At 34.2% G+C, this 24,843-nt stretch overlaps 3 protein-coding genes across 6 annotated transcripts in view; all 3 read left to right on the forward strand.

Annotated features, from left to right (window-relative positions):
* Positions 1 to 13,594, forward strand: part of LOC105273817 (ATP-binding cassette sub-family G member 4) — a 15,137-nt gene extending 1,543 nt beyond the window's left edge. The window contains exons 1-10 of one of the 2 annotated variants that reach the window (XM_011316466.1): positions 1,527 to 1,756; positions 2,752 to 3,020; positions 7,808 to 7,925; positions 9,633 to 9,822; positions 9,912 to 10,057; positions 10,786 to 11,024; positions 11,155 to 11,451; positions 11,520 to 11,852; positions 11,926 to 12,026; positions 12,109 to 13,594. In XM_011316466.1, the coding sequence (XP_011314768.1) occupies positions 2,828 to 3,020; positions 7,808 to 7,925; positions 9,633 to 9,822; positions 9,912 to 10,057; positions 10,786 to 11,024; positions 11,155 to 11,451; positions 11,520 to 11,852; positions 11,926 to 12,026; positions 12,109 to 12,609 (2,118 nt within the window). In that variant the 5' untranslated portion in view covers positions 1,527 to 1,756; positions 2,752 to 2,827 and the 3' untranslated portion in view covers positions 12,610 to 13,594. Of the gene's footprint in view, positions 1 to 1,526; positions 1,757 to 2,751; positions 3,021 to 7,807; positions 7,926 to 9,632; positions 9,823 to 9,911; positions 10,058 to 10,785; positions 11,025 to 11,154; positions 11,452 to 11,519; positions 11,853 to 11,925; positions 12,027 to 12,108 lie in introns of those variants that run through there. The other variant, XM_011316467.1, reaches the window with a different exon arrangement.
* Positions 13,595 to 15,289: 1,695 nt separating this feature from the next.
* Positions 15,290 to 22,323, forward strand: LOC105273818 (ATP-binding cassette sub-family G member 1-like). 3 transcript variants are annotated; one of them, XM_011316470.1, is made up of 12 exons: positions 15,290 to 15,436; positions 15,498 to 15,558; positions 16,536 to 16,746; positions 18,202 to 18,319; positions 18,756 to 18,945; positions 19,510 to 19,655; positions 19,739 to 19,977; positions 20,045 to 20,247; positions 20,701 to 20,869; positions 21,112 to 21,212; positions 21,433 to 21,588; positions 21,655 to 22,323. In XM_011316470.1, the coding sequence occupies exons 3-12, from the start codon at positions 16,629 to 16,631 to the stop codon at positions 22,057 to 22,059; spliced, it is 1,845 nt and encodes a 614-aa protein (XP_011314772.1). In that variant the 5' UTR covers positions 15,290 to 15,436; positions 15,498 to 15,558; positions 16,536 to 16,628; the 3' UTR covers positions 22,060 to 22,323. The 3 variants fall into 3 exon arrangements, with proteins under 3 accessions (XP_011314772.1, XP_011314770.1, XP_011314771.1); XM_011316468.1 differs by having other exon boundaries at positions 15,290 to 15,558; XM_011316469.1 differs by lacking the exon at positions 15,498 to 15,558.
* Positions 22,324 to 22,937: 614 nt separating this feature from the next.
* LOC105273819 (ribonuclease Oy-like) lies at positions 22,938 to 24,652 on the forward strand. The gene is made up of 3 exons (XM_011316471.1): positions 22,938 to 23,198; positions 23,553 to 24,108; positions 24,223 to 24,652. The coding sequence occupies exons 1-3, from the start codon at positions 23,137 to 23,139 to the stop codon at positions 24,385 to 24,387; spliced, it is 783 nt and encodes a 260-aa protein (XP_011314773.1). The 5' UTR covers positions 22,938 to 23,136; the 3' UTR covers positions 24,388 to 24,652.
* The last annotated feature ends 191 nt before the right edge of the window (positions 24,653 to 24,843 follow it).

Genomic DNA, 24,843 nt, shown 5'->3' on the forward strand with positions numbered 1-24,843 from the left:
GGGGGGGGGGGGTAAATTTGCGAATTCTATTTCTGTTCCGTACTTTTCCCGTTTTTCAATGCAATTTTGTTCGCGATTTTTTTAATAAAAATAATAAAAAATGGTGTAGAAGACGATTTATCATGAGTCCCCGGATGCATCGTCAATCTCCCCTAGACTTTGCACTGCCATTCACTGCAGCCTTGTGTCCTTTAGTATTTTTCTCCTTTTTTCTATCCAAGATAATATACGGGACGCCGGATATATCTAGAAAGTCGTCCTTTTTATTCGAATCATTTTTTTACAGCGGTTTTTCTCACCTTTTTTGAGTGGAAAATTTCAGCCTGAAGTTCAAGGTCTGGATGCACTTCTGATTTCTCGACAGGTAGAATTGGATTCACAGGTGAATTATTGGCGAACGCATGCGGCTATACGGGAATTTATATTCTAGAAACGTACCGTGACGCCAATTAATTCCGTCATCATCCCTTAAATGATTATAAATTATTCTCCCTCTGACTAAAATTTGTTTAACTTTTAGAAACGATTGCAATTTAATTCCTAATTTCTTCTGTGTTCACTGTCATAATTACACTATTAGAGATTTACATAATTAAATAACTAATTCATTAATCAACGGAAGCTGAATCTTATCAAAAGATAAATCATATGGATTCCCGCGATTTTTCACCATTTTCCGGCGATAATTGGATTTAAATACCGATTCCGATAATATTCCGATTTTCTGGATAAAATTTCTAGGATTCAAGCAAATAAAAATTATCGGCAATTAAACCGAAAATTTTGGTTCGTCTAGGGACTGACCATAAAATCCTGAAGTTCAAGGCGATTCGCAAAAAAGGATTTTATGATTTCGATTAATGGAGAATTTTCATAGCCGTACTAATGATGTGATAAAAACACAATAAAACGATGACTATACTCGAGTGGAGAAATAAAAAAAAGGGTCTAACAAACAATACGTCTTTATAATAACAATCAAAGCGCCAATCACAAAATTTCGGGTATCAATCACCAGTTGAATCCATCACTCATCAATAATTAATTCCAAATATTCTCCATTCATCACTCAGTACTTCCCAAAATCTTATCCAATAAAAAAACCACCAACAAATTAATCAATTGCCTCAATCTCATAAATTATTACTCCCAGATAAAATTTAAAAATTTTCCTGTCACTTTTCCTCCATTTTTCGTTTTATCAAATTTAATGAACGATGAAAAAACAATTTATTCCTCAAATTCATCAACGAATTAACCAATTAATTAATTACCAGTGCCCAGTATATCAATTATTACTCCCAGATAATTGAATCAATTTATTTTCGTTTCCTCGTCGAAGAATTTTGTTAACGAGAAAATCTCTGGCTCCTACGCAGACTTTGACCCCCGGGCGTCTCTGAATCGCTCTGATTGTCTCTTTCTAATTATTCTTTCATTTGGGTAAAATTACCCCCCTCCCCGGTAACTAGTGACGGTCAACAGTGACGGCCGTTTACGTACAATCGTTTCTTTTTCCTCGATTCAGTCCGCGTCGAGTCGCGGTGACACGAGTACCGCGGATTCCTCCCATCGCCATTGAAAAATCATCCTAACAACAATAACTATAAATAAAATAAATAAATAATCCGCAATCACTCACCCTCGAGAGAAGCCCCGCATCGTTTAATGATTAAACAAATTTATTTATTTATTATTCGGTGTGTAATTCTGAATGTTTTGACGTTTGGATAACGCTTGGAGAATTTAATATAATGTGAGTAATTTTTCTTTGAGTTTCAATCGTTTTTTATCCAACCGAAGTACCCATTCAGAAAATTGTTGCTATATATAGTTGTAAATTTTATTTACTGAATTGCGAAGAAGTTTGTGGAGATAAGGAGGTCGTACTGTCATTTCCCTAGAGATTTCCCTCGGTATTGGCCCCGATTCCTCGACGAATACGAGAATTACAGACTAAAATTTGTTGGTAAATTAACTCTCATGCTGTAGGGTGAATTATACATTTTTTTTCGGTTAAAATTGCAGTATTTTTACGGAAGAATCGTTAACGAAATTATGAGACCGACTGAATTGAGAGAAAAATTTTCCTAGCAATTAATGAATTCAATCCTTGTTAATTTACTTGGGACGAGTAATTATTTTTCTCGGTGTGTAATCAATATCACCCTCTGTTTTCCTTCGACAAATGTCTTATGCAATGAGGCCAAAGGTTCCCAAATGCTTTAATCATCGATTGTTGCTCAGCTAACGTTTTATAGATGATCAACTGGCGGAATATCGCAGTAAAAAATGTTGATAACTAGTTGATGAGAAATTAGTTTTTTATTATCCACGATTTTTTATCGAGAATAATTTTTTTTTTGCTGATGCATCTGGCTTCCTCATTCCTCTGCACGTGAGGAAATGACCGAGACAAAATCAAGGTTTTCAGTTGTTCCTCGTGTACTCGAGTAATTGCAATGAATGTACCACAAGTCAAAAAAAAAATCGTTAAAGTCAAGAATAAAAAATTACGAGCAATAATTACCTCTAGATTCAGCTCTTCAGTAATTTGTTAACTCGCCCTGCAACTATCGACTCACGCTCAAACAATTAAATGACAATTAAAACACTTAAGTTAAATTTAAATAAAAATTACTGATCAATCTCACAGTAAATCCATTAAATCTGATTTTTCTCTATGAGGAATTCATTGCATGCCATCAAATAATAAATATTAAAATTTTGTTTCTGTTTTTTTTTTATCAGGCGGTGAACCACTGAGTAACAATTGAGTGCCGGTAATTGTTAATTTGTCGACAAGTTAGAGATTGAAGATTGAAAAATGAAGCTGGAGGGAAATAGTTCGAGGGACGATGATGCCAATGGAATTCTTCTGGTGCCGAGGAAAGATTTACCTGTGAGTGTTGAGATTGTTCCGGCCCAAACAAGAACAATTACACATCTGCCAAAAAGACCACCTGTGGATCTTGCATTCACAGATTTAACGTACACCGTCCGAGAGGGCCGAAAAGGAAGTAAGTACCAAAATCAAAAATTCTCATTTGAATTCTCAAATAATTATCAACGAAATTTCGTTAAATGAGAAGTAACCCTTTACCAAAAGGAAAAATTCAGTAATTCAATAATCTGGAAGTAGAAATTAAGGCGATTAATTAATTACTTCATTAATCACTCGGTTAATTAATCCATTAATTAATGCATTAATTAGCTATTTACTCCATTATTCTAATTTTTAATTGTAATTGATTTATTGAAATAATTAATTTTTATTTACCAAAAGATATTTATATTTATGGCTAATTATTGATGAATGATGGATTAATTGTTATCATAATTTCCCACTCAAAATTTATTTACTACAAATAATTTATTCAAACCATAAAAAAATGTCATAATTATGTCCAGAATTTGTAGAAAAATTTCTGAATTTTTGCCTTCGAAATAGAAAAGAAAATTGTCTTCGCTATTTTCCAATCGAGGAGTCCATAAATATATTTTTTTTATTAATTAATTATAATAAGATTATAAAAGACGAAGTGTTGAGGAAAGCCGATAATTTACCAATTGGAGAAATGAGTTGTGAGTTGTGCGGTAAAATCACTTATTGGGATTGAGTCATTTATCTTTTTTTGATGATAAAAACTCAGTGTTATGAACGCAATTGTTTTCACGGTTTTTTAACTGTCGCATTAATATAATAGTGTCGTTGCTTCACGTCACAGTGAGTTCTACCACATGAATGAACGTAATTCATCATTTACAGAGACCGAAATTATTCTTACTCAATAATTCGGTCTCTATTTCCCTAATGTCCTCGATAATTCATACTGGAATCTAATTCATGAGTTTTTTAACCTAGTCATTGGGTCGATTCACTGAGGATTTTGCAATGAAAATAGTTACGAGAGAATGAATTCAGCCTTTCATTTTTTATATCAGTACTTTGCTATTTCAGAGGTGAATATTCTCGGTCATTAGTCATTCCAACAATCGTACGAATAATTAAGAACAAGAGATCAATTAATCATCTTTCTCAAAGAATAATTTGATTTGGTGCTTCAACAAATCTTGATTGCCATTTTATTGCGGATTCTGTTTTCACTCATCTCTTGCTCCATTGAGAATAATTCACGTAATAATAAAAACCATGATTTAAATAATTAAAATCAATTGTTTATTTGAGTTGAAGAATTTTTCGAATGTGCGACTAACTTGAAAAATTATTCAAATAACAATCACAATTCAATAAAATTACTGAAAATAATTACATCAAAAAGAGAATTCATTGATTTTCAAAAAAACTATTGGTTTAAGTCGAACAATTGGTTTTAGATTAGTAAAAATACCCATTTATTTTGGTGAAATGAATAATTCTTCTGTGTACTATAAATTTCCTAGTGCATCGGAACTGTCAGCCATTGATATTTCAGTTCACAAGAGAATGATAAATTCTTGAAAACAACAAGAACTGAAACGTGATAGCTTGACGTTTTAGACAACTGTGTTGATGACATGATAACTACTGACCTATGATCTTGGCCAACATGACCGCTTATCTACGCATAACCCGCGACTTAATCTCCACTCAATTAAAAACAATGAAGAAAATAGTGCATTTTTTGCAACAATAGAATGCGTGAAATAAGAAACTTTTGCGTTTAAAAGTTGCAGCTTCATGACGCTCATGAGGACAGCTGTTGAATCTGCCACATGATTGTCATAAAGACCAAGAGATAATGACTCTGAAATTATAATTAATTACATTCACTCGGGACTGACACCTCTTCATCCTCGGCATTCGTTTCATCTCCAGGGAAATCATTCTTTGCACAAAAGAAATTAATTAAAAAAATGATAAATGTTGATTCAATTAATTTTCGTATTGCAATTCAGCGGTTGAAAGATTGAAAACTCATCGGGAGATTCTGGACTGAAAAATAAATAGAAAAGTCTCGGAATTTAATTACAATTGAATTGAATTGCTTACTCGGTAAGTTGAATTGCAGTTTCAAATTGTCTGTTGGCGTCTCTCACAAATAGCCTCTCAAAAATCTCGTGTTTGCAGTTTTCCGTTGACTTTAATCACACAGTGAAAGTTGTCATTTCCAAATAAATAATGATAGAGTTTCTATTACGAAATTCAATGACTCTAATATACATTGAAGCGAGTGCGGAGGTGAATTACGAGAAGATTGATTTGGTTTTCAACTCAATTTAGCGTGGATCTTTGGTTATTGGACAAGGTTGAGACATTTCATTGACCTCATATTCAGACTTGTGTTCACCTCGAGTCCAATGACAGAATAACAATGAGAAACAGCTGTGATAAATCCTGACTTATCAAAAGTCCCAAGACTTACAGAGAGAGGGAGAGAGATATGAACATTTGTTGTCAGTATAAGTGACAATTTTTCTGGTAAATATTGCAATATTTTCGCAATCTCTACCGAAAAATATTGGAAATTTGACAGTCCCTCGTTCTGATCGCGTATTTTACTGCAATTTTTCCATCGTGTCGATGTAAATTCTTGGGAATCCGTGATAACTCATCTCGCTATGAGATATTAGCAAATACGCTGATGATATCTCTTAGAAAGTCGTTGCAGCAATTCGTTTCAATGGGAATTACACAATTATCTCTTCCTCCATTGCACTTACCAAAGTGGGAAAATTCAAGTGGAGAAATAACTCAAGAATTACTCTCTTACGCTTCACTATTTTGTCGATTATATCTTCTCGATTAGTTCATGTTCATTAATACATTTTTAAAGAATTATTGAAAATTTGAGAAATTCATTTCGTGAATAAATGAATTAGAAATGGAACAATTCAGTGAGAATTGGAATTCCCCCATTTTTTTCAATGACTGAATTACTAGTAAAATGTCTAGAGATCTGTATTTTTTGTTGTCAGTGCAAATACATTGCAAATTCAAATTCGCAAAAACGTAATTCACTTTCAATTACTGAAGCGGAATTTTTTCTCGCGAATTCTCCTGCTTCTCCACAAATGGATGACAACCGACGAGAGTAATAATTTCGCAAGAGAAAAATTATTTCTAAAAATGGTAGCACTGAGTACTTCTAAGAAAATGACAATTTAAAAGAAAAACTAGAATTATTTTCGATAATTAGATGATTCATAAATATTTTTTTTAATAAATAAACTTCAATTGAATTCAATATTTGTCGTAAGGAGCAATAGAGAATTGATTTGAAGGCAAAAGCTGAGTTTTGGTTGAAAGATTTTGACGTCTCCATTAAATTTTGCAAACTATGCAAACGATTATGCAACAAGTGGATGAACTTGACTGACTTATTACGAATTAAATTCCCGAGGAGAATAATTCATAATTCAAGGAAAGTTTAGGGACGATAAAACTGTTTTCTGGAATAAAATGAATGAATTCTCTGCATAAATTGAATTTTTTGAGAATATTGAGAATATAAAACAACCGGTTGACCCAGTGCAACTTTCGAGACGAGTAATTACGGAAATCATCATTGCAAAATGACAAATTCACATTCGGTGATGTGATTATTCGTGCATAAACACACGTCACGCTCGCTTGAAATCACGAAAATCATGGTATTATGGAATTATTGTTGCGTGTTCACTTCAGCTGTTGATAGTTTTTTTTTAGAACTAAACACGGGTCGAGAATTCATTCATGTTTTTGTGAATTGAGAGGAAATCCTTGAGAAGACATTAATATTATCTACTCACAACTCGAGTTATTAAATAATATCAAGCGCAATCGAGCATCTGCATTGTCTCATCAGTATTTAATTTCTTACTAGAAGGTTTGGAGATAGATTTAAGTAAAAATCGATCAATCACTTGTCGAATTAAATCCCCCGGTCTGCGAAATGCCAGAATTTTTTATTAACATCTAATAAATATTAATGAATGCAAGTTCTCAGTGGAATTTAATGTCCTGTTATCTCCCAATGTCACTTCCGTCTTCAATGGAAAATCTTTCCCACCATGATGAATCATCACTTGAATTTATTCATCAATTTCGCAAAAAAAAAAAAAAATTAAGTACAATACATGAAAATGTCAGCGATTGCCAAGATTAATTACCGATTTTTTTAATCAATAAAAAAAAAACATTCTCTTTCATTTTTCATGGCATGAATTATTTATTGCTACTTCACGTTTGTAGAATTCGTGAAGAATATTATTTTTGGTAGAAATTCTGTTGGTGAATGACAATAAAATTGTTAATATATATTTTTTCTGTGCAACTGTCGATTTATCGGAATCTCATGAATAAATCATAACGAGACTCTGGGGATAATTTAGTTGAATCATTGAGTGGGGAAACGAGTGAATCACAAAAGCCACAAACAGTGGACTTTGGTCAATGGTTATCAGTACTTCTCTGTGTTTATATTGCTCTTTGTCCATTCGGAGATATCATTGCACTCGTTTCCGATTGATCACAACAATGTGATCACAAATCAAACACCCGAGATGACAGAATGATAATTATTGGAATAAATAATGATTGAAAGATTTATTTGTAGAAATAAAAAAAAATATAAAAATTTCAAAATGTTTGTGTTACTTTGAAAATTAAATTGCATAAAATCGCATTGTGTATCAAAATAACTCGGCGATTTTTATTTTTCAATCTCAGTTAATTTTGTAGTTGCAAACAGAAATGACGGAATTTAAGTAATTATAATTTTCACTAAATAATGGGAATTGGCAAAGAAATGTATGACGAATTTAAAAAAATTCACGTGTCATTGTCTTAAATTCAAATATATAAAACTAAATATTCGCATTTCAGATGTAAAGGCAATTCTAAAATCCGTGAGTGGAAGACTGAGATCCGGCGAGCTGACAGCCATAATGGGACCGTCTGGTGCTGGAAAGTCAACTCTTCTGAATATCCTGACAGGATACAAGTGCGTATCTCCGTCTTTCCATTAAATTCCTAAAAAAATCCAATCCATCACGAAAACTCCCGCAATTTTTTACGGTCCCCAGGCCAATCCAGAGACATCATCCACGTCATTATTTCTTTATTCAAAGAAAAATCGTAATTACACGATTCCACTAGTCCCAATTAATCACCGCAGGTATCGCAATTGCACATTTAATTCACTGCCTTGTGTCTGCCAACTTGTATGCACAATCGATGTCTTTAAACTTTACTCTTGTATCTCCACTAAATAGATTCTACATATTTGCAATTCTCCCACTGAATAACAAATTATTCAAATGGAATTCGAACTGAAATAACTTAGTAAATCGATCTCGATTGTATCGAAATTATTTCCCTCTAGTTTCATCACTGAATTATTTAATTATCATGAATCCTCCTCCACAACTCATTGTTTAATCATAATTCATCATTCGCCTAATTAATATTGGCAAGTGAATAAGGAATTGATTTTTAGATTTATTGTTAAATTTTATTAGCGTATTACGTGAAACTCGTTCACTCCCTTGTACGTCACATGAAACCCAGTGACCGGTGACTGTCAAACCGGAAGTGATGTCATGAGACAGCAGACGATCCAAAGTTTATAATTTTTTAAGTTAGTAACGAGAAAAGGTAATGAGCCTTCTGGCACATTCCTCTTCCATGTTTCTCCTCGAAGGTCAGGTAGAAACAATTTTCCGTAAATAAATTATGCATCGACCATTTGCCGTCTGGATAATCCCTCAGTTTTTTCCATTTTTTTCTTCGTCTTGATTCAAATTATAATAATATTTTTCCTTAATTCTTTCATTATTGTCTCTCGTAGTGGTAAAAATAAAGAAAGTGAGAGTTCAAAATTACTTTTAATGTGTGAATCTAAACGAGTACTCCAACAAATTTCACTTCTGCACGAGAGCTGACACAATTCATTATATTTCTTTCATAAATTACATAATTTTGTATAAATAGTAGTAACTCATAAGAATTCATGAATAATTTATTTGGATGAAGGAAAGAATTCCGCTGGATTGCACTGAGAAGAAAATTATCTACTCGACCCACAAAACGTTGATATCAAAATTTGTAAATATGTTTTGCTGGATTTACAATTGGAATGTCTGGCAAAATTGACAGGGAGAGAATATATTCTAGCTCTCAATCAGATATGTGAATTTTTGGAATGAATGAATAATTATATTCTTATTTATTCTGAATAACTGTTGACACTCATGGAGTCATAAAGACAAAACAAGTGGAAACAGTCATTGTTTTCTAAATTTCTCAGCATTGCATCATCTCCACTTATTTCCCACAGCCATTAACGTGAGACCCATAAAATTACTCAACAAATGACATCCACAACCGCCAAGAATTATTCTTACGAATTACTTTGAGAGCAATAATAATCGGCGAAACTCTAAATATTCACAACACAGGGAAAAAATCATTAATAAAACAACCCTTTTGGATTTCCGGGGACTAAATTCAGAAATTCAAAAGAAGTCTGTGAAACAGGAATTCAAATTTTACAAGGGACAAAATAAAAAGATGTTTTTGCATAACAGATTACGCAGACTTTGTACAAATTTTCCTGCTCCAACTGCATATGATTGACAGATTTTTATATTCCGCTTTGGCTTTTAGTTCTTCCAATTTTTCATTGGTAGTCCTCCATTTTAATCCCCAGGACTACTGGAATGGAAGGCAGCATCACAATGAATGGCGACGAGAGGAATTTGAGTACTTTCAGGAAGCTGTCAGCCTACATAATGCAAGACAATCAGCTCCATGGAAATTTAACAGTGGACGAAGCCATGAGAGTGGCAGCAAGTCTCAAATTGAGTTCTAAAATTCCGAGATTTGAGAAGGATGAAGTTGTGAGTAGAAAATGCATTCATCAATTTATAATTTCCAAAGATTTCCAATTGATAAAATCAATGACAAATCCATTGACTGATTATTGCAGATTGAAGAAATTCTGCAGACCCTGGGTCTTGCTGAACATCGACGCACAATGACCTCAAATCTCTCCGGAGGTCAGAAAAAAAGACTCTCGATAGCCCTGGAGCTAGTCAACAATCCCCCAATAATGTTCTTCGACGAGCCCACGAGGTAAATGCAACCACAAGTCCTTAAACACCGAATAAATTAAATAAACTATTAAATGTGCATGCACTTAGCATGCACATTTGACCGTTTGTGAATTCGACCTTTTGTCTTCAAGTTTCATCGGTTTCCTTTCATGTCTTTGTTTGTCTATCTTTATTGTCACGACGAGTGCATTGGACCGACCATTGGCCGACGGTGGGGACGTGACACTGTAGAAATACGTGAAAAAAAAATCCAGAATTATAGCCTCGGAGAAAGCGATGATACACGTACCAGTTTCGTACTTTTATCCTTATTTTTTTACCGTGCGGTTTTTCGGTTCTACTGTTTTTCGAGACTTTCACTCGATTAGCATTAGCCTCAGTGGTTCTATTCAATACTCATTGTGAGCTTTTGGAGAGATGAAGAAAATTAGAAGTTCAGGATTTTTTGGACTGTAAGATAATTAGACAGAAAAATCTTTAGCCTTTTAGAAGAATTAACAGATGCACTCCAAATAAAACTATAGATCTTAAAATGACAAATAAATCACGTCTCCGGATGGACGACCTACCGTACAAGCCTTGAAAGCCATATCTCGGGGACTTTCGAACTGGTTTTCAAGTCCTTCGCACCGCTTCCTGTTTGTTTTTTCACTGTCAAGGGCATTCATGAATTTATAAAGAGAGGAAAATGTAGCGCAACATATTCCGCCAAATATTTCACAATCTGATGATAGATTTTTTGTGCAGTGGATTGGACTCGTCGTCATGCTTCCAATGCATTTCCCTTCTGAAAACATTAGCGAGAGGTGGAAGAACAATAATTTGCACAATTCATCAGCCCAGCGCTCGATTATTCGAGATGTTTGACTCTCTATACACATTGGCAGAGGGTCAGTGTGTCTATCAGGGCTCGACAACACAATTAGTTCCATTTTTGAGATACCAGGGACTCAATTGTCCGAGTTATCACAATCCCGCATCATTCAGTAAGTTTGTACTTATTACCTCAAACTATCGAGCTTTATCACCACAAGTATTTAATCTACAAATTCGATGATAGAGAAATTCCAATGACTATATCCAATCACCTGTTACTCAATTATTCTCGTTATCTAGTAATCGAGGTCTCGTGTGGAGAATACGGCGACAACATCGCCAACTTGGTGTCAGCTATAAAGAATGGACAACACGATATTCGTGAAGGCTATCCATTTCCAGAGTCCAAGGCAGAGAACTTGAACAATTCTATTCAAGTAGTTAATAAGTTCTCTAAGGATGCCGAGGCTGTTGGGACTAAAGTACTCACGGGTAAAAATGATGTCAGTAATATTAAGGAGAAGTATCTGGATGAGAAGACCAATGTTAATGGAGGAATCATTCACGGATTTGCCACCACTGATATTACGAAACGCAGTTAGTAGTGATTCTCATTATTTTGCGGTATTTTTTTATCTTTGTGTTGTAATTGATTTGATTTTTAGACGAACTGGCGATACCCATTGATATGGAGAAGAAAGACAATCTCGATGCAACCGATACACTCTTGGGGGAAGTCATTGAACAGCCACGGAGATATCCCACCTCGGAGTTTATACAATTCTGGGTAGTTCTCAAGAGAACATTGCTCTTCAGTAGACGTGACTGGACTCTCATGTATCTTCGACTGTTTGCTCATGTCCTCGTGGGATTCCTCATTGGCGCACTTTACTACGATATTGGTAACGATGGGGGCAAGGTTCTCAGTAACTTGGGATTCCTCTTCTTCAATATGTTGTTCCTCATGTACACATCGATGACGATAACCATTTTGTCATGTGAGTTTTCGAGATAACTCTACAAGAAGTTGAAATGAGAATTGAAATGAATAATTAATTATGATGGTTTCAGTTCCACTGGAAATGCCCGTGCTCATGAAAGAAAACTTCAATCGATGGTATTCCTTGAAATCGTATTATCTGGCTATAACTGTCTCAGATCTTCCGTTTCAGGTAAGAGAAAATTACCATTCCCAAAATTGAACTCCACTGTACAGGTACAATGGAAAAATTGTAACGTTTTGACAAATTGCAGACAATCTTTTGCATAATGTACTTGGTGATCGTGTACTTCCTGACGAGTCAACCCCTTGAGGCGGAGAGATTCTTCATGTTCCTGGGTGCATGCCTCCTGATCTCTTTTGTGGCCCAATCAGTGGGTCTGGTGGTGGGTGCAGCGATGAACGTGCAGAATGGAGTGTTTCTGGCTCCAGTGATGTCAGTTCCGTTTCTCCTCTTCTCAGGATTCTTCGTCAGCTTCGATTCGATACCAGTCTATCTCAGATGGATAACATATCTCAGTTACATCCGATACGGGTTCGAAGGGACAGCCCTCGCAACATACGCATTCGATCGTCCAAAGCTTAAGTGTCATCAGCCATACTGTCACTTCAAAGATCCATCGACAACTCTGGAGGAGCTTGACATGGTGAATGCTAGCTTTACCCTCGATATTCTCGCTCTGTTGCTTATTTTTGTTGTGCTCAGAGTCGCTGCCTACATGTTCCTCCGCTGGAAGCTCAAATCCGCTCGATAATCCGAGGATTATCGAAATATATTCAACGAACAAATTAGAAAATAATTAATTTCTTCATTATTTTTTATCGAGATGTTGATGGGAAAATCTTAGAATGGATGGAGTCACTCACGTGGTCAATAATTCAGTGAGAAAAACTCATAGAGTTCATGGTACGGGTTGATTATCGGTTAATTAATTAATGTGTGATTATTGATCGATTAGCTCGTTTTTATCTTGAAGTAATCTAATTTATTTTATTTTATCTTTAATTCACTCGGTTTAAGACTCAATGGTGAACCTGGGGAGATGGTACGTCAGTCAGGGTATAATTGATTTGTTTGTTAAGAGATTAATTGTTTAAATACTAATTCAATTATTCGGGAGAGGAAATATTATTCGACGTTTTCTTTTGGAGTTTCTTTTTCAATTAATCATTTGTCTCTCTGAGGGTGAAAAATTAATTGCAGATGTGCCTTGATGTTTTATTCCGTTTCATGAATGCATTATGAACGATTGGCAACGATTTTTGAGTCGTCGATGGCTGTGAAGGTCTTAAATTGTAAATATTCCTCGTGAATTCAAATTATTATTTTTCGTTGATGGAACAAAATTCTCGCGCACTCGCAATTACTTCTCTTGCCAATCCCTGAACACGTCAGGGAGGAAATATTCGAGCCAAATACATTATACTAACTCCCAAAACACTATCAATTGTTTATAATTTTTTTAAATACGTAATTGAATCAGGTTTACGTAATTGATTGTGGAATCACTCGAATGATTCCGGGGCGATGCAAAATTGTATTTATGGAATTGTTATTTTTATGGTTAATCCGTGATTAATTGCCAGGTTTATCAACCAATATTTGAGAGGGCGTATTCACGAAAATGTTGATCAAGATGGTGAACACACTAATAAGGCAATTTATCCGCTACTACGAGTAATTGCTGTATTTTGTATAGGATATTTGTTACGAATAAAGTTTCGATTTTTTTGAAAATACAAATGTCTTTTCTTTTCTTAAGCTTCAGCATTCGTGAGAATTCAATTATTCAGTTATTTTTTGTCTTCCAATATTTTTCTCAACCCAGAGGAAAGAAATTGAGAGAAAATTTGAATAAGTGATGGCAATAAAAACGAAAAGAGAATGAACTTGTAAGTAAATACAGATGAATCACTCGGCAATTGTACCTTTCCATGAAGAGCCATAAACGCACATGTCGGTGGAAACAGCGAGAATCAAAACATTCCTCCCGGAAAATAAAAATTTCCTCTGGGATGGCTATTATTTTAAATATTCAGCAGTTATGACGAACATGACCACTGAATTACCCATTGACCTCTCGTTTTTATCACAAACAAAAACCCAAGTAAACTACAACAATACGATTCATTACTTAGCCGTTGTGATTTGATTGTTTTGTTACTTTATTGAGACTTCAGGATAATTTTTTAAATCATTATCATCTCTTCATGTGAACAATCATAATAATAATAATCTTTCGGATAATCGAAAATCTTGATAATCAAATTGCCGCAATGTTTCTCCAGAAATTAATAATAAATTTCGAAACGAATTAACACGGAAATTTGTAAATAATAACCGACCGCGCGATTTCCTTGAAGTCGACAATTAAATTGATTGATCATCACTATAAATGACGGAATTGTTGGCGGAATTCAATAACGGATAAGTAAGTAAATGGTTAAATTGGTGGGCGAAGAGAGAGAGGGTGGGGATGCTATTGATAAATTAAAAGTGAAAAATGGAGGGGAAAAAAAGGTAATCATTTCCTTCGACGTATGTTATCAGTGCCCGTCATACACGTGTATGATTTTTTTTTTCGATTGTTCGGTTGTGAATAAAACACGTGTGAGTGATGACATAAAGATAATTTACATATTTGATGGAATTGTGTAGAATAATGATATAATTCGAGATCCATTATTGCGGAATTAGCGGTATAATCCCGACGGAAGATTTTATTACTCTTCAAACGATCGATCAGTTATTTTTTTAATGCACTAATTTGTTGGTTCAATTAATTTATAATGCAGTATATTTAGTGTATTATATTAGAGGCCTCGAGTAATGTATTATTGTTATAAAAAATTGTCGAGTGAGATTAGAACTTCTGTTATCAGCACTTCCCGCAAAAATTTAATTAATGATAGACAAATTGTTGCGATGTTTCCAAATGTTCTGATTGTTTATCGGAATATCCGGACGCGATAAATCATTGAGGTCAAAACCTTCAATCGAATATTCACTCATTTCATTAACATTTGGTCGGGAATTGAGTGATGCGGAAGGACTTGGGCAATTCCGGGAGAAATAAATGACAGAAAAATAGAAAACCACATGAAATCTCAATTAATTATGAAAAATTCCAAAATCCATCACTCCATTGGTCTATTTTTTTCAAAGTATTAAAATAAAAATGGAAAAATTAAAACTAATCAATTTCCAAAAATTTCAAAAATTCCAATAATTACTAAAATTCGTCTTTTTTGTTAAGAAAAAAAAAGAGAAAATCATCGCTTTCGCAATATTCCGTGTTAAAAAATTAATCGGCGTCTTTCCCAACAATTTCATTGTAATGCCTCAACGCGTCATTAAATTATCATGAAAAAAAGGAAAAACAGCGTGAAAAATGGAGTCTTCAGCCCGTGAATTGGCACGGATGGTCAAAATGCATTGGTGAGTTGACATACAGCAAGTGAACTATTACTGTGAAGCTACTGTACAGACGATATTGGATTTAGTACTCGACGAGTGTTCAACGCGCGCAGAGTGAAGCCCTCAGTGATAAATTCCCATTTCTTCGTGAATAAAAAAGCAAAGTAAGACACTTCCTCTGTCTGCACTTAAATTTCTACTTCACTCTATCATTTCTAATCCTAGGCGATGAATAGTGGACTCTCGTGAAAGTGCACTCATAACTGAGAAATATATAATTAAAAAGGTATTTGATAGTGAAATGATAAGACTAAACACAAAAGACTGCGATCCACTTCAATAATTTTTCTAACATCTGCACTACAAGTAGTTATTATTTTTGACCTGTCACTTTCTGCGTAGTAATTCTAATAATAAACAATTTTTTCGGTAATTAGAATGACAATTTTTCAAAGATTTTAGATATTTTGATTTTTAAAGAAAAAATTGGAATATAAGTTGTGAAAAATAACAAAAATTATTATTTTTGGGTGGATTATAGTAAACTGAGTAGAGGGTCTCACGATAAATGAATTGAATACATGACAAATTATCAATTTTGGAATAATATAAAATGTACTCTATATAAAAACATATAAAACATATAAAAAATAATAGTCAAGTGTGATCTCGCCAGGTTTATCTCATTTTAATAAAGTCTATTTACCAATAAAAGGAAATAAATTGATTAATTTTAAAAGGATGAAAACGGAATAATCAATCTTTGAATAATCCACGGAATAATTCCGCGTCGATTAATCGATGATCATCTGTACCACGAACTAAGTTTTCCTCACTTCATTAATCACTAGAAGCGTGATACTAGCGAGTTAAATATTTCCTGATTGAAGCATCAATTTAAAAAAAAAACATTCTCAAGTCCTAATTGATTCGCGAAATATTTTGTAATAAAATGTCTTAGAAGTTGTAATTTCCCCGTTCATTCAATAGACATCAGAATAATTCTGATAGAATTACGATAAACATTTCTCGACCATTTCCTATATAAAATAAATTATGTGATAAATGAAAGAGTGCAGACATCAAGCGCCGGCTATATACTATATTGAATATATATGCTATGCAATATATTTATTATCTGTCATGTAAAAATGAAGAATAATCACTAGATCGAATAAAATTCAAGTTCTAATTTTTCAATTGCTGAAAAATTTAGTTTTACTACTGAGGAGTGGTTTATTTACCAAAAACTTTTGATTTCAGGAGAAAAAGTCGGTGGAGACAACTCCAGTGAATGATGCCGAGTGCATCGAGATATTTCAATTGAATCGTCTAAATTAATAATAAAAAAACGCAATGTGCGAGGAAAAAAGGAATAATACATGCATTTTCTCCGTTGGACATGCAAGGAGAATGCCCTCAGTGGATATAGAATTCTCGGAGATCACCTACACGGTACCATCTGGGAGGAAAGGTCAGTGAACCTTTTCCAAATATTTAAATTGCCCAGAAAATTCACTCCCCAATAAAGATACTCTCATATCTAATTAAAAAATTCCACTCCTTTCTTTATCGACAGCAATAAAAATTTTTTCTCCCCAATCCGCAAAATTTCTGGAGAACATAAATAAAAAGATATATCCTATAAATTGCGCTGGCTTATTCTGGCTGGCTTCATTTATATTATATTATAATAATTATTACATATTATATATAATATACAATATATGATCGATGGGAAAAGTAAATGAAACTGATGTGTGAATTCTGTAAATGAGATGTGAAAAAAGGTTTTTACAAAAATTTACATTTTTTCTCGGGGAGTCAATGACTCAGTAAACATCAAGTCCTCGAAGTACATTCCAGTGACCCTTTTTTTCAATGAATGACAAAATCTCCATTTCAAATTCCCGCCACATAATCTGGGGTCATCACCGAAGGTTACGATTAAATGATATGAACTCAGTGCCACTGTTTTTATCGGATGTGTCTAGTCAGAAACTATTCACATTAATTCCCAACTCATTTAAAATTTAAGTAAATTCAATTCATCTCAAAGTATTTACCATAATTTTCCTGTAATTCCCATAAATTATCGCGGAATAAAAATTTCGAATCAATTCAATTAGAAATCATCTTCGTTAATCTTTGATATCAATTATTTCGCAAACAAATAATTCTGGAAAAAAGAATGAATATCGGCAAACGCTATCAAATCCTTCAATATATTTATTATCTTCAAGAAAAAATTGACATTGAAGATATATCGTGTTTGGATCGGATTCCCTAGTGTGCGTAATTTTTCTATCCAAAGTACAGGGACTGTACCCAGTGTTTACAGTAGTTAGATTTCTCAATTCCATTTTGCTTATTGTCCATTGACTCATTGTTCTGATGATTCGAATCCATGACAGGAAGAAAATAATATCTCAGGAACTGTTGGCTAAAAATGTCACTTAAGTGATAAATACTTCAATCCAATGTAGAAATCAAAAGCAACTAGAACTGCTCTCTCTTATTTTAAGGGCAACATCCTTGAATTAAATGAAAGAGTCACTTGCTTCAAGGAGTTCCAGTCGTTAGACTCTAGAAGTGCGAATTCCTAGACACGAGTTATTTAGATGAATAAATAAATAAGAAAATAAATTAAATAAGACGAAAACGATGAAATCCATTGATTAATTACCTAGAGAGCAATTTAAAATCAAAATTTGAATTTAAATATTCAATTATCATTATTATTATTGTTATTATTATTGTTGTTTGATCTTTCGAAATGTAAAAATTCCGTGGAATATTGTAATTTTTACCGAAAATTAAAAATAAATTGAGAATAAATTGCTTGTGAAGGCGATTAATTAATTAGGATTTTTTCACGAGAATTCATGAGACTTTTCTGGTGGTTGCATATATTTTTTATTTATTTCAGGCTCGAAGATGATTTTGAGAGGGGTCAGTGGACAATTTAAGTCTGGGGAACTCACAGGCATCCTAGGGCCTTCAGGAGCCGGAAAATCTACCCTACTAAATATTCTCGCTGGTTACAAGTAAAAGATTTCATCGAATCACCTAAAAGCCCCGGCATTAGATTCAGAAATCCGTACAAGAAATATTCCATTATTATTAACAACTTTAATATTATTTGACTCTTCTGAGAAATCATCGGTTCGAGGAAGTACGATTTTGCAAAAATATAAAATCACTTCTCTCAAGAGCATTAATCCTTGGCTATTTTTTTTTTCTCGGCAATTGTAATGTGACCTCTTGTCTACAATTAATGGGAAAAACATGAAAAAAGAAAACAAAAAAAAATTGATAAGCAACAATTCGTAATTATAGCCTTCGATTGAGTCATGATCGAGTCAATCATTGAAATTGCGGCAGTTCCTCAGTGGTTTCCTTGCGCACGTGCATAACATCATTCTATTCATACGTATTCGAGGAATATATCGATTACAAAAATCAATTATCTGATTGTTGAAGATCCATCGGAATGGCGGGACACATCACTATCAACGGAATCAAATTGGACCTGAAGAGATTTAAGAAATTATCTTGTTATATTATGCAAGAGGATCTGCTCCAACCCAAACTTACTGTCCTAGAGGCTATGAATTTTTCTGCCGATTTAAAACTAGGATTCAATATTAATCGAGAAACCAAAAATGCTGTCGTAAGTCAATCGATCTATCGAACAATCTCAAGTTAAAAAATGCCGCAATCAATTTTTTCTCTAGATTCCAGAAGAGACACTTCAATTTTCACCTTTTTTCCTTTCTTAATATTCGTGTTTTTGCAATTAGCAATTTCCATAAATGTTTTTCGTTGCTCAATTAGCAATTGATCAATCTTTCATGTGTAATCAATCATCTCTGCATGATAAAGACGTTTACACCGATTTTATAGAGCAAAAACTGGAGATAATTTTATAGTACGAATCCAACAAGAAAGTCTTTTTCTTCTAGTCTGAAAATTTCGATTGCTATTTTTATAATGCAATGATAATTTAGATTTTCTACTAGACTGGCGATTTTTCCCGAAAACGTCACGATAAATTTAACGATCAATTCGAGCAAAAAAGGAAATAAAAATCGATGAAATGATAAATATTTTCAAGAACATCAAAATAAGAAATAAAATGAATTCATAACAAATAAAATAGTAAAACTGTTAAAAATTAATACGTATCCCATAAAAATGATGAAATTATACTAAACGAGTGACATTAATTTCCCAGATTAACGATATCTTGGAGACTTTGAGACTGACAACAGCAAGAGATACAATAACCGAGAGATTATCCGGAGGTGAGAGGAAGAGGCTGTCGATTGCCCTTGAGCTCGTTAATAACCCCCCAGTGATCTTCTTAGACGAGCCTACAACGTAAATATCAATTATCACCTGGAAAAAATGAGAAAAGAAAAAAAATTGATAAGACATTTTTATTAATTGTCAATTCACCGTAGAGGGCTGGATGATTTATCGTCTATCCAGTGCATTGAGCTGCTCCAGAGGGTCGCAAAGAGTGGAAGAACAGTAATTTGCTCTATTCACACACCAAGTGCTAGTATTTTTTCAAAATTCCATCATGTGTACGTCGTTACCGCAGGTCAATGCGCATACAGAGGTCCTGCCAACGGTGTCATACCCTTTCTCCATCAATTGGGAATTGATTGTCCCATTCATTACAATCCTGCCGATTTTGGTGAGCAATTACTTTTTTTTTTTATAAGATTTTAACTAATTTCAACTATTATTTTCTAATCCTGCAGTTATCGAAGTCTCTTGTGGAGAATATGGAACTGATCTTGTAGAAAAAATGATCACCGCTGTTGACAGCAGGTGTCCCATCATCAACATCTCTAGATCACAAAAATGTGGTCTCGATGGTGAGGAGAAATGTATTAAAATATCCTGGTGGGAGCAATTCTACACTTTACTACGGAGGATGATGTTGCAGTTCTATCGGGATAGAGTGAGTACCTCCTTTCAAAAAATTATCATGAAAAATTATAATGTTTATATATACCAAAAATAAAATTAAATAAATAAATAAATTGTTATAACCTGATAATTAACAATTTAAACAATATATATTCATACATAAATATGAAGGTATTGTCCTAGATTTTTTTTATCAAATACGTATTTTTGTATATGCCCTTGAAAAACCAAATCCACAAAAAATTATAATTTTTCATGATAATTTTTTGTGAGTTTAGTTTTTCAAGGGCATATACAAAAATATATATCTGATAAAAAAAAATTAGGACAATACATTCATATTTATGTATGAATATATTGTTTAAGTCGTTAATTAACAGTTTATAAAAAATTATTTTAGTATATATACTATTATTATGTTGAAATAATAATTTTAGATAGAAAATTAATGAATTTAGTGTAATTCTTCCCCTTTCACTTTCAGAATTACGTTTTCTTGAAAATCTCTCTGCACATCTTCCTAGGCTTTGTGATAGGTGGATTATTCCTGGGAATTGGCAATGACGGGTCAAAAACCCTCTTCAACTTCGGTTTCTGTTTCGCCAGTCTCATTGTTTTTCTGTTCATTCCGATGTTACCGGTTTTGTTACATTGTAAGTACTGAGAACTGACTGCTGAGTAATGAACGATAATTGCGGCTTTTATCTGCATTATTTTCTCTGCAGTTCAAATGAGATTTCACCGTTATTTATTATCGACATTGTAACAATTATTATAATGAGAATATCAAAGGAATTGTTTCTCTAGAAAAATCATTTGATGAATTACTCTACAGTTATTTACGTCAAGTCATTTACGATTATTGAATTGATTGAACTATTTATGAACTTTTCAGTTCCCCTCGAGGTACAGCTGGTGAAACGGGAACATTTTAACAGATGGTACAAAATAAGTCCGTACTTCTGTGCACTAACAATATCTACGATTCCAGTACAGGTTGGTCCATGGTAATTTGCAATTACAAATTACTGAATTCTATATTAATAATAAAAAAATCGAGTATTATAAATTTATGCCGAATTTATCTCAATGCTAAAATACTAAAAACGATAAATTCTCCGTCTCCCAAATAGCAATTGCTCTCAAAAATCAAATACAACTATTTCACTACTTATAAATAAAACCATTGATTATCGATAAATAAACAAATGTCCAGATAGTTCTCGCGCTGATTTATCTCTCGATGGTGTATTTTTTCGTGGGACAACCACTGGAGCTCTTCAGGATATCAATGTTCTTCAGCACTTGCATAATGTGTGTCTTCATAGCTGAGAGTCTGGGTCTAGCCATAGGCAGCACCCTGAGCATCGTGGTAAGTTCCATAAAACTCCATAATTGCCGAGAGATAGTAAAAAATAAATTGTGGTATCTATTTCAGAATGGAATGTTCGTTGGGCCTGTGATCTCAGTACCTCTGATGCTGCTGGCAGTTCAGGGAATAGGGGAGCAAGAACCACTTCCATTTTATCGCCTACTCCCCATGTACTTGAGTTACATAAGGTACGGTCTGGAAGCACTATGTGTTGCTGTCTTTGGATATGGTAGAAAAACTCTACCTTGTCCTGAGATCTATTGTCAGTACAGCATTCCCAGGGAAATGCTCCGGACAATGGGAATGGCTGAGTCCGGATTTTGGAGCAATTTTCTCGCTCTCGTCATCATCCTCGTCGTCTTCAGGGCAATCACTTATTATTTACTGAGACAACGACTGCAGCCCAACAAAACATTTCAAGCTTTGCATCTCATTGGAAGACTCGTCAAGAGTCATCTGAGCATGGAGTAATTAAAAACCGTTACCCGAATTTCGTTGATGTTTTTCATTTATGAAAGCTTGTACAGTCGTAATTAACGATTTTTCGTCATTTTAATACGCACAATCTGAGGATGTTTATATAGTTGCTCTGTGGATGAGTGCAGTTATCCAGAAAGTTAATTAAGAATAATGAAATCGTACATTCTGTCATTGATGTTTGCACTGTTTTTTTTTTAACTGTCGATCGTCAGACACGGATGGAAGTCGTGGATGAATAAATCATGCTGATAAGAATTTTTATGGGTGATTGAATGTACAAGACAATTTTCCCTAATTCTGTCTTTTAACAACACGCGTTATCGTAATTATTGATAAACACAAATAGAAAAATAGAAAGGTCTGCTGAAATTCCAGACGTAATTAATTGGAATAGAGTCAAATTCTTGAATTTCCTGTTTAAAAATTTTTCTCAAAAAGCTTTCATCGAGGTTTAAACGAGCTCACTGGGAAAAATCATACTTTTTCGTAGAAGAAAAGAATTTTCACTATAAAATTTGATTTTCCTTCCTGCAAATTCCGCACATTTATTAACGGATACCTTTAATTTCAAGAAGCATTGTCCATTTTCCATGAAAATCGATAGTCTATGCAACGAGTTGTACTCTTTGTTTATTCCTATGTAATACGATACTCAGTGGCGTCACCTATTCGCCACTTTTCTGATAACACTTATCTCTTCCTCGTACAATTAAAAAATTTGCCGATAATCATCATTAGAAGAGCACGTGCAATTGATTTCGATAGGACTCGTTCGACATTTCGATAATGAATTTCGAATGGTCCACTGATGCATTTAGCAAAATCCAACGAGATCAATCACGACAAGATTTACCTGTGACGACACAAAGCCTTCAGGTACCACCAGCTGATTTCTTGGAAGGCCACTTGGCGGTATGGTGGGGGGTGTTTCATTGGAAATAGTACAAAGTAAGAACTCTCTCAACGACTAGCGTCAGTGGCCGTCAGCTTTGCACCAGCTGCTGTACGTCAATGAAACAAAAATTATAGTAATTGTTGAAAAAAAATTGGAGAGAAATTCAAGAAGCCATGCGGACCTGGGGAAAGTGGTTTGTTGTGCTGCTGGTGATGCTGATCGGTTCTGCCCAGACGTAAGATATTTTTTCTCTTGATGAATCGTAATTGCTCAGAATTGCAGTTTCCACTCATGGCCAGAGAACGGAGCAGTTGTTTGTGCAGTATTTTTCCAATTTTTGTTATTCAGAAATTGCAGAAGGCCTGGACGCTTGTTTTTTTACGATTATTTAAAGTACGATAAGTTGGTCGTGACTCGGAGATGAATTCTCCATTTTTTCATCATTTGTAATCTATTGTTTCATTAATTAATTTGTTTAATTGAATTGTTTCAGTGATTAATTGTCCCAGAGTGAATTTATTCGAGAATTTTTTCAATGATTAATTGATGAATTAATATTTTTGCATTGATAAATGATTTGTCTGTGCAGGAATGCAAGAAGGAGAAAAAATCCACGAAATCGTCGTGTAAACGCCACTAAAAATTCCACAGCCTTCGACGTCCTGATTTTCACGCAGCACTGGCCCCAGACAGTGTGCTATACCTGGAAACAGGAATCCCCAGATCACAGCTGTGATTTGCCGCATGACGACGAGTGGACAATCCACGGACTGTGGCCAACAAAATTCCACAAACTTGGGCCCCAATTTTGCAATCCATCTCTACATTTCAATGTGGCAGCCCTGTCCCCGATCCAGAAGGAAATGGAGGTAAAGTGGATTGATGTTGAAAATGGTACAAAGCCCTTTTCATTCTGGAAACACGAGTGGCAGAAGCATGGCACCTGCTCAGCTGTCCTTGAGCCCCTGAACACTGAACTCAAGTATTTCGAGATGGGACTGAAACTCCTGGATGTTTACGACATGAAACATGTCCTTGAAAAGGCCGACATCCACCCTGGACTGTCCTACCCGGTTCAAGCCTTTCTCGATGGAGTTTACAAAGTTCTGGGGAAGAAGTGTCAAGTGGAATGCGTCTCCAATAAAGTAATTCCTCAATTTATCAATTACCTTCAAATTACTTCAGTCACTGGATTAAATTCCGATTGATTATAAACTTCCATCGAAAGATTGTTTAATTATCAAAAATTCTGCTTTCAGAAGGAGAAGAAGTCTTACCTCTTCGAAATTAGGATTTGCTTCGATAAGTCATTGAATTTAATTGACTGCGATGGCGTCGCGGGATTTCCGACGAATTGCTCCCCGAAGAGGCAAATCCTGTATCCTGGGACTGTCCCAATAGAATATCATGTATTACAAATTTAATTCATCCATTTAGTTTGAATTTTAAAACGAAAGTAAAAAGTCATATCAATTAATGTACAGCGAAATTGCGCTGTAAGACTCTCCGGAACCAGCGGGTGATAAATTTGTTGAAAAAATTTTCTTTTGCCCGCTTGTTCCTGAGATACTTCTAAAGTTGCTGAATAGTCAATTTAATCATGGAAATCATATCGAAGAATCTCATCTGCTATTTTTTTATGAATTTATAAAGTTGTAATTATTTTTGAATGAAATATTTTTTGTACAATTTTTGATGCACTCTGATATTTAATATTTTATGTACCAATTCATGAAGAATGGTAATCAATCATGGTATTAATTATATAATTTGTTCTTGAAAAAATAAAATGTGTGAACAAAGTGATCAAATAATTCAATGTGTTTCGGCGAGAATTAAACACACAACCGATGGAGAATCGGATTTCGCGAAAGGGTAGA

The sequence above is a fragment of the Fopius arisanus genome, unplaced genomic scaffold (genome assembly GCF_000806365.1).
Source record: "Fopius arisanus strain USDA-PBARC FA_bdor unplaced genomic scaffold, ASM80636v1 scaffold00007, whole genome shotgun sequence".
Classification (NCBI taxonomy): Eukaryota; Metazoa; Arthropoda; class Insecta; order Hymenoptera; family Braconidae; genus Fopius; species Fopius arisanus.

Coding starts and splice junctions, on each gene's coding strand:
- LOC105273819 (XM_011316471.1), top strand. CDS start 23,137: ATGCGGACCTGGGGAAAGTGGTTTGTTGTGCTGCTGGTGATGCTGATC. Junction 23,199..23,552: donor CTGATCGGTTCTGCCCAGAC/GTAAGATATTTT, acceptor TTGTCTGTGCAG/GAATGCAAGAAGGAGAAAAA. Junction 24,109..24,222: donor TGGAATGCGTCTCCAATAAA/GTAATTCCTCAA, acceptor TTCTGCTTTCAG/AAGGAGAAGAAGTCTTACCT.
- LOC105273818 (XM_011316468.1), top strand. CDS start 16,629: ATGTGCGAGGAAAAAAGGAATAATACATGCATTTTCTCCGTTGGACAT. Junction 18,946..19,509: donor GAGAAACCAAAAATGCTGTC/GTAAGTCAATCG, acceptor TTAATTTCCCAG/ATTAACGATATCTTGGAGAC. Junction 20,870..21,111: donor GTTACCGGTTTTGTTACATT/GTAAGTACTGAG, acceptor TGAACTTTTCAG/TTCCCCTCGAGGTACAGCTG.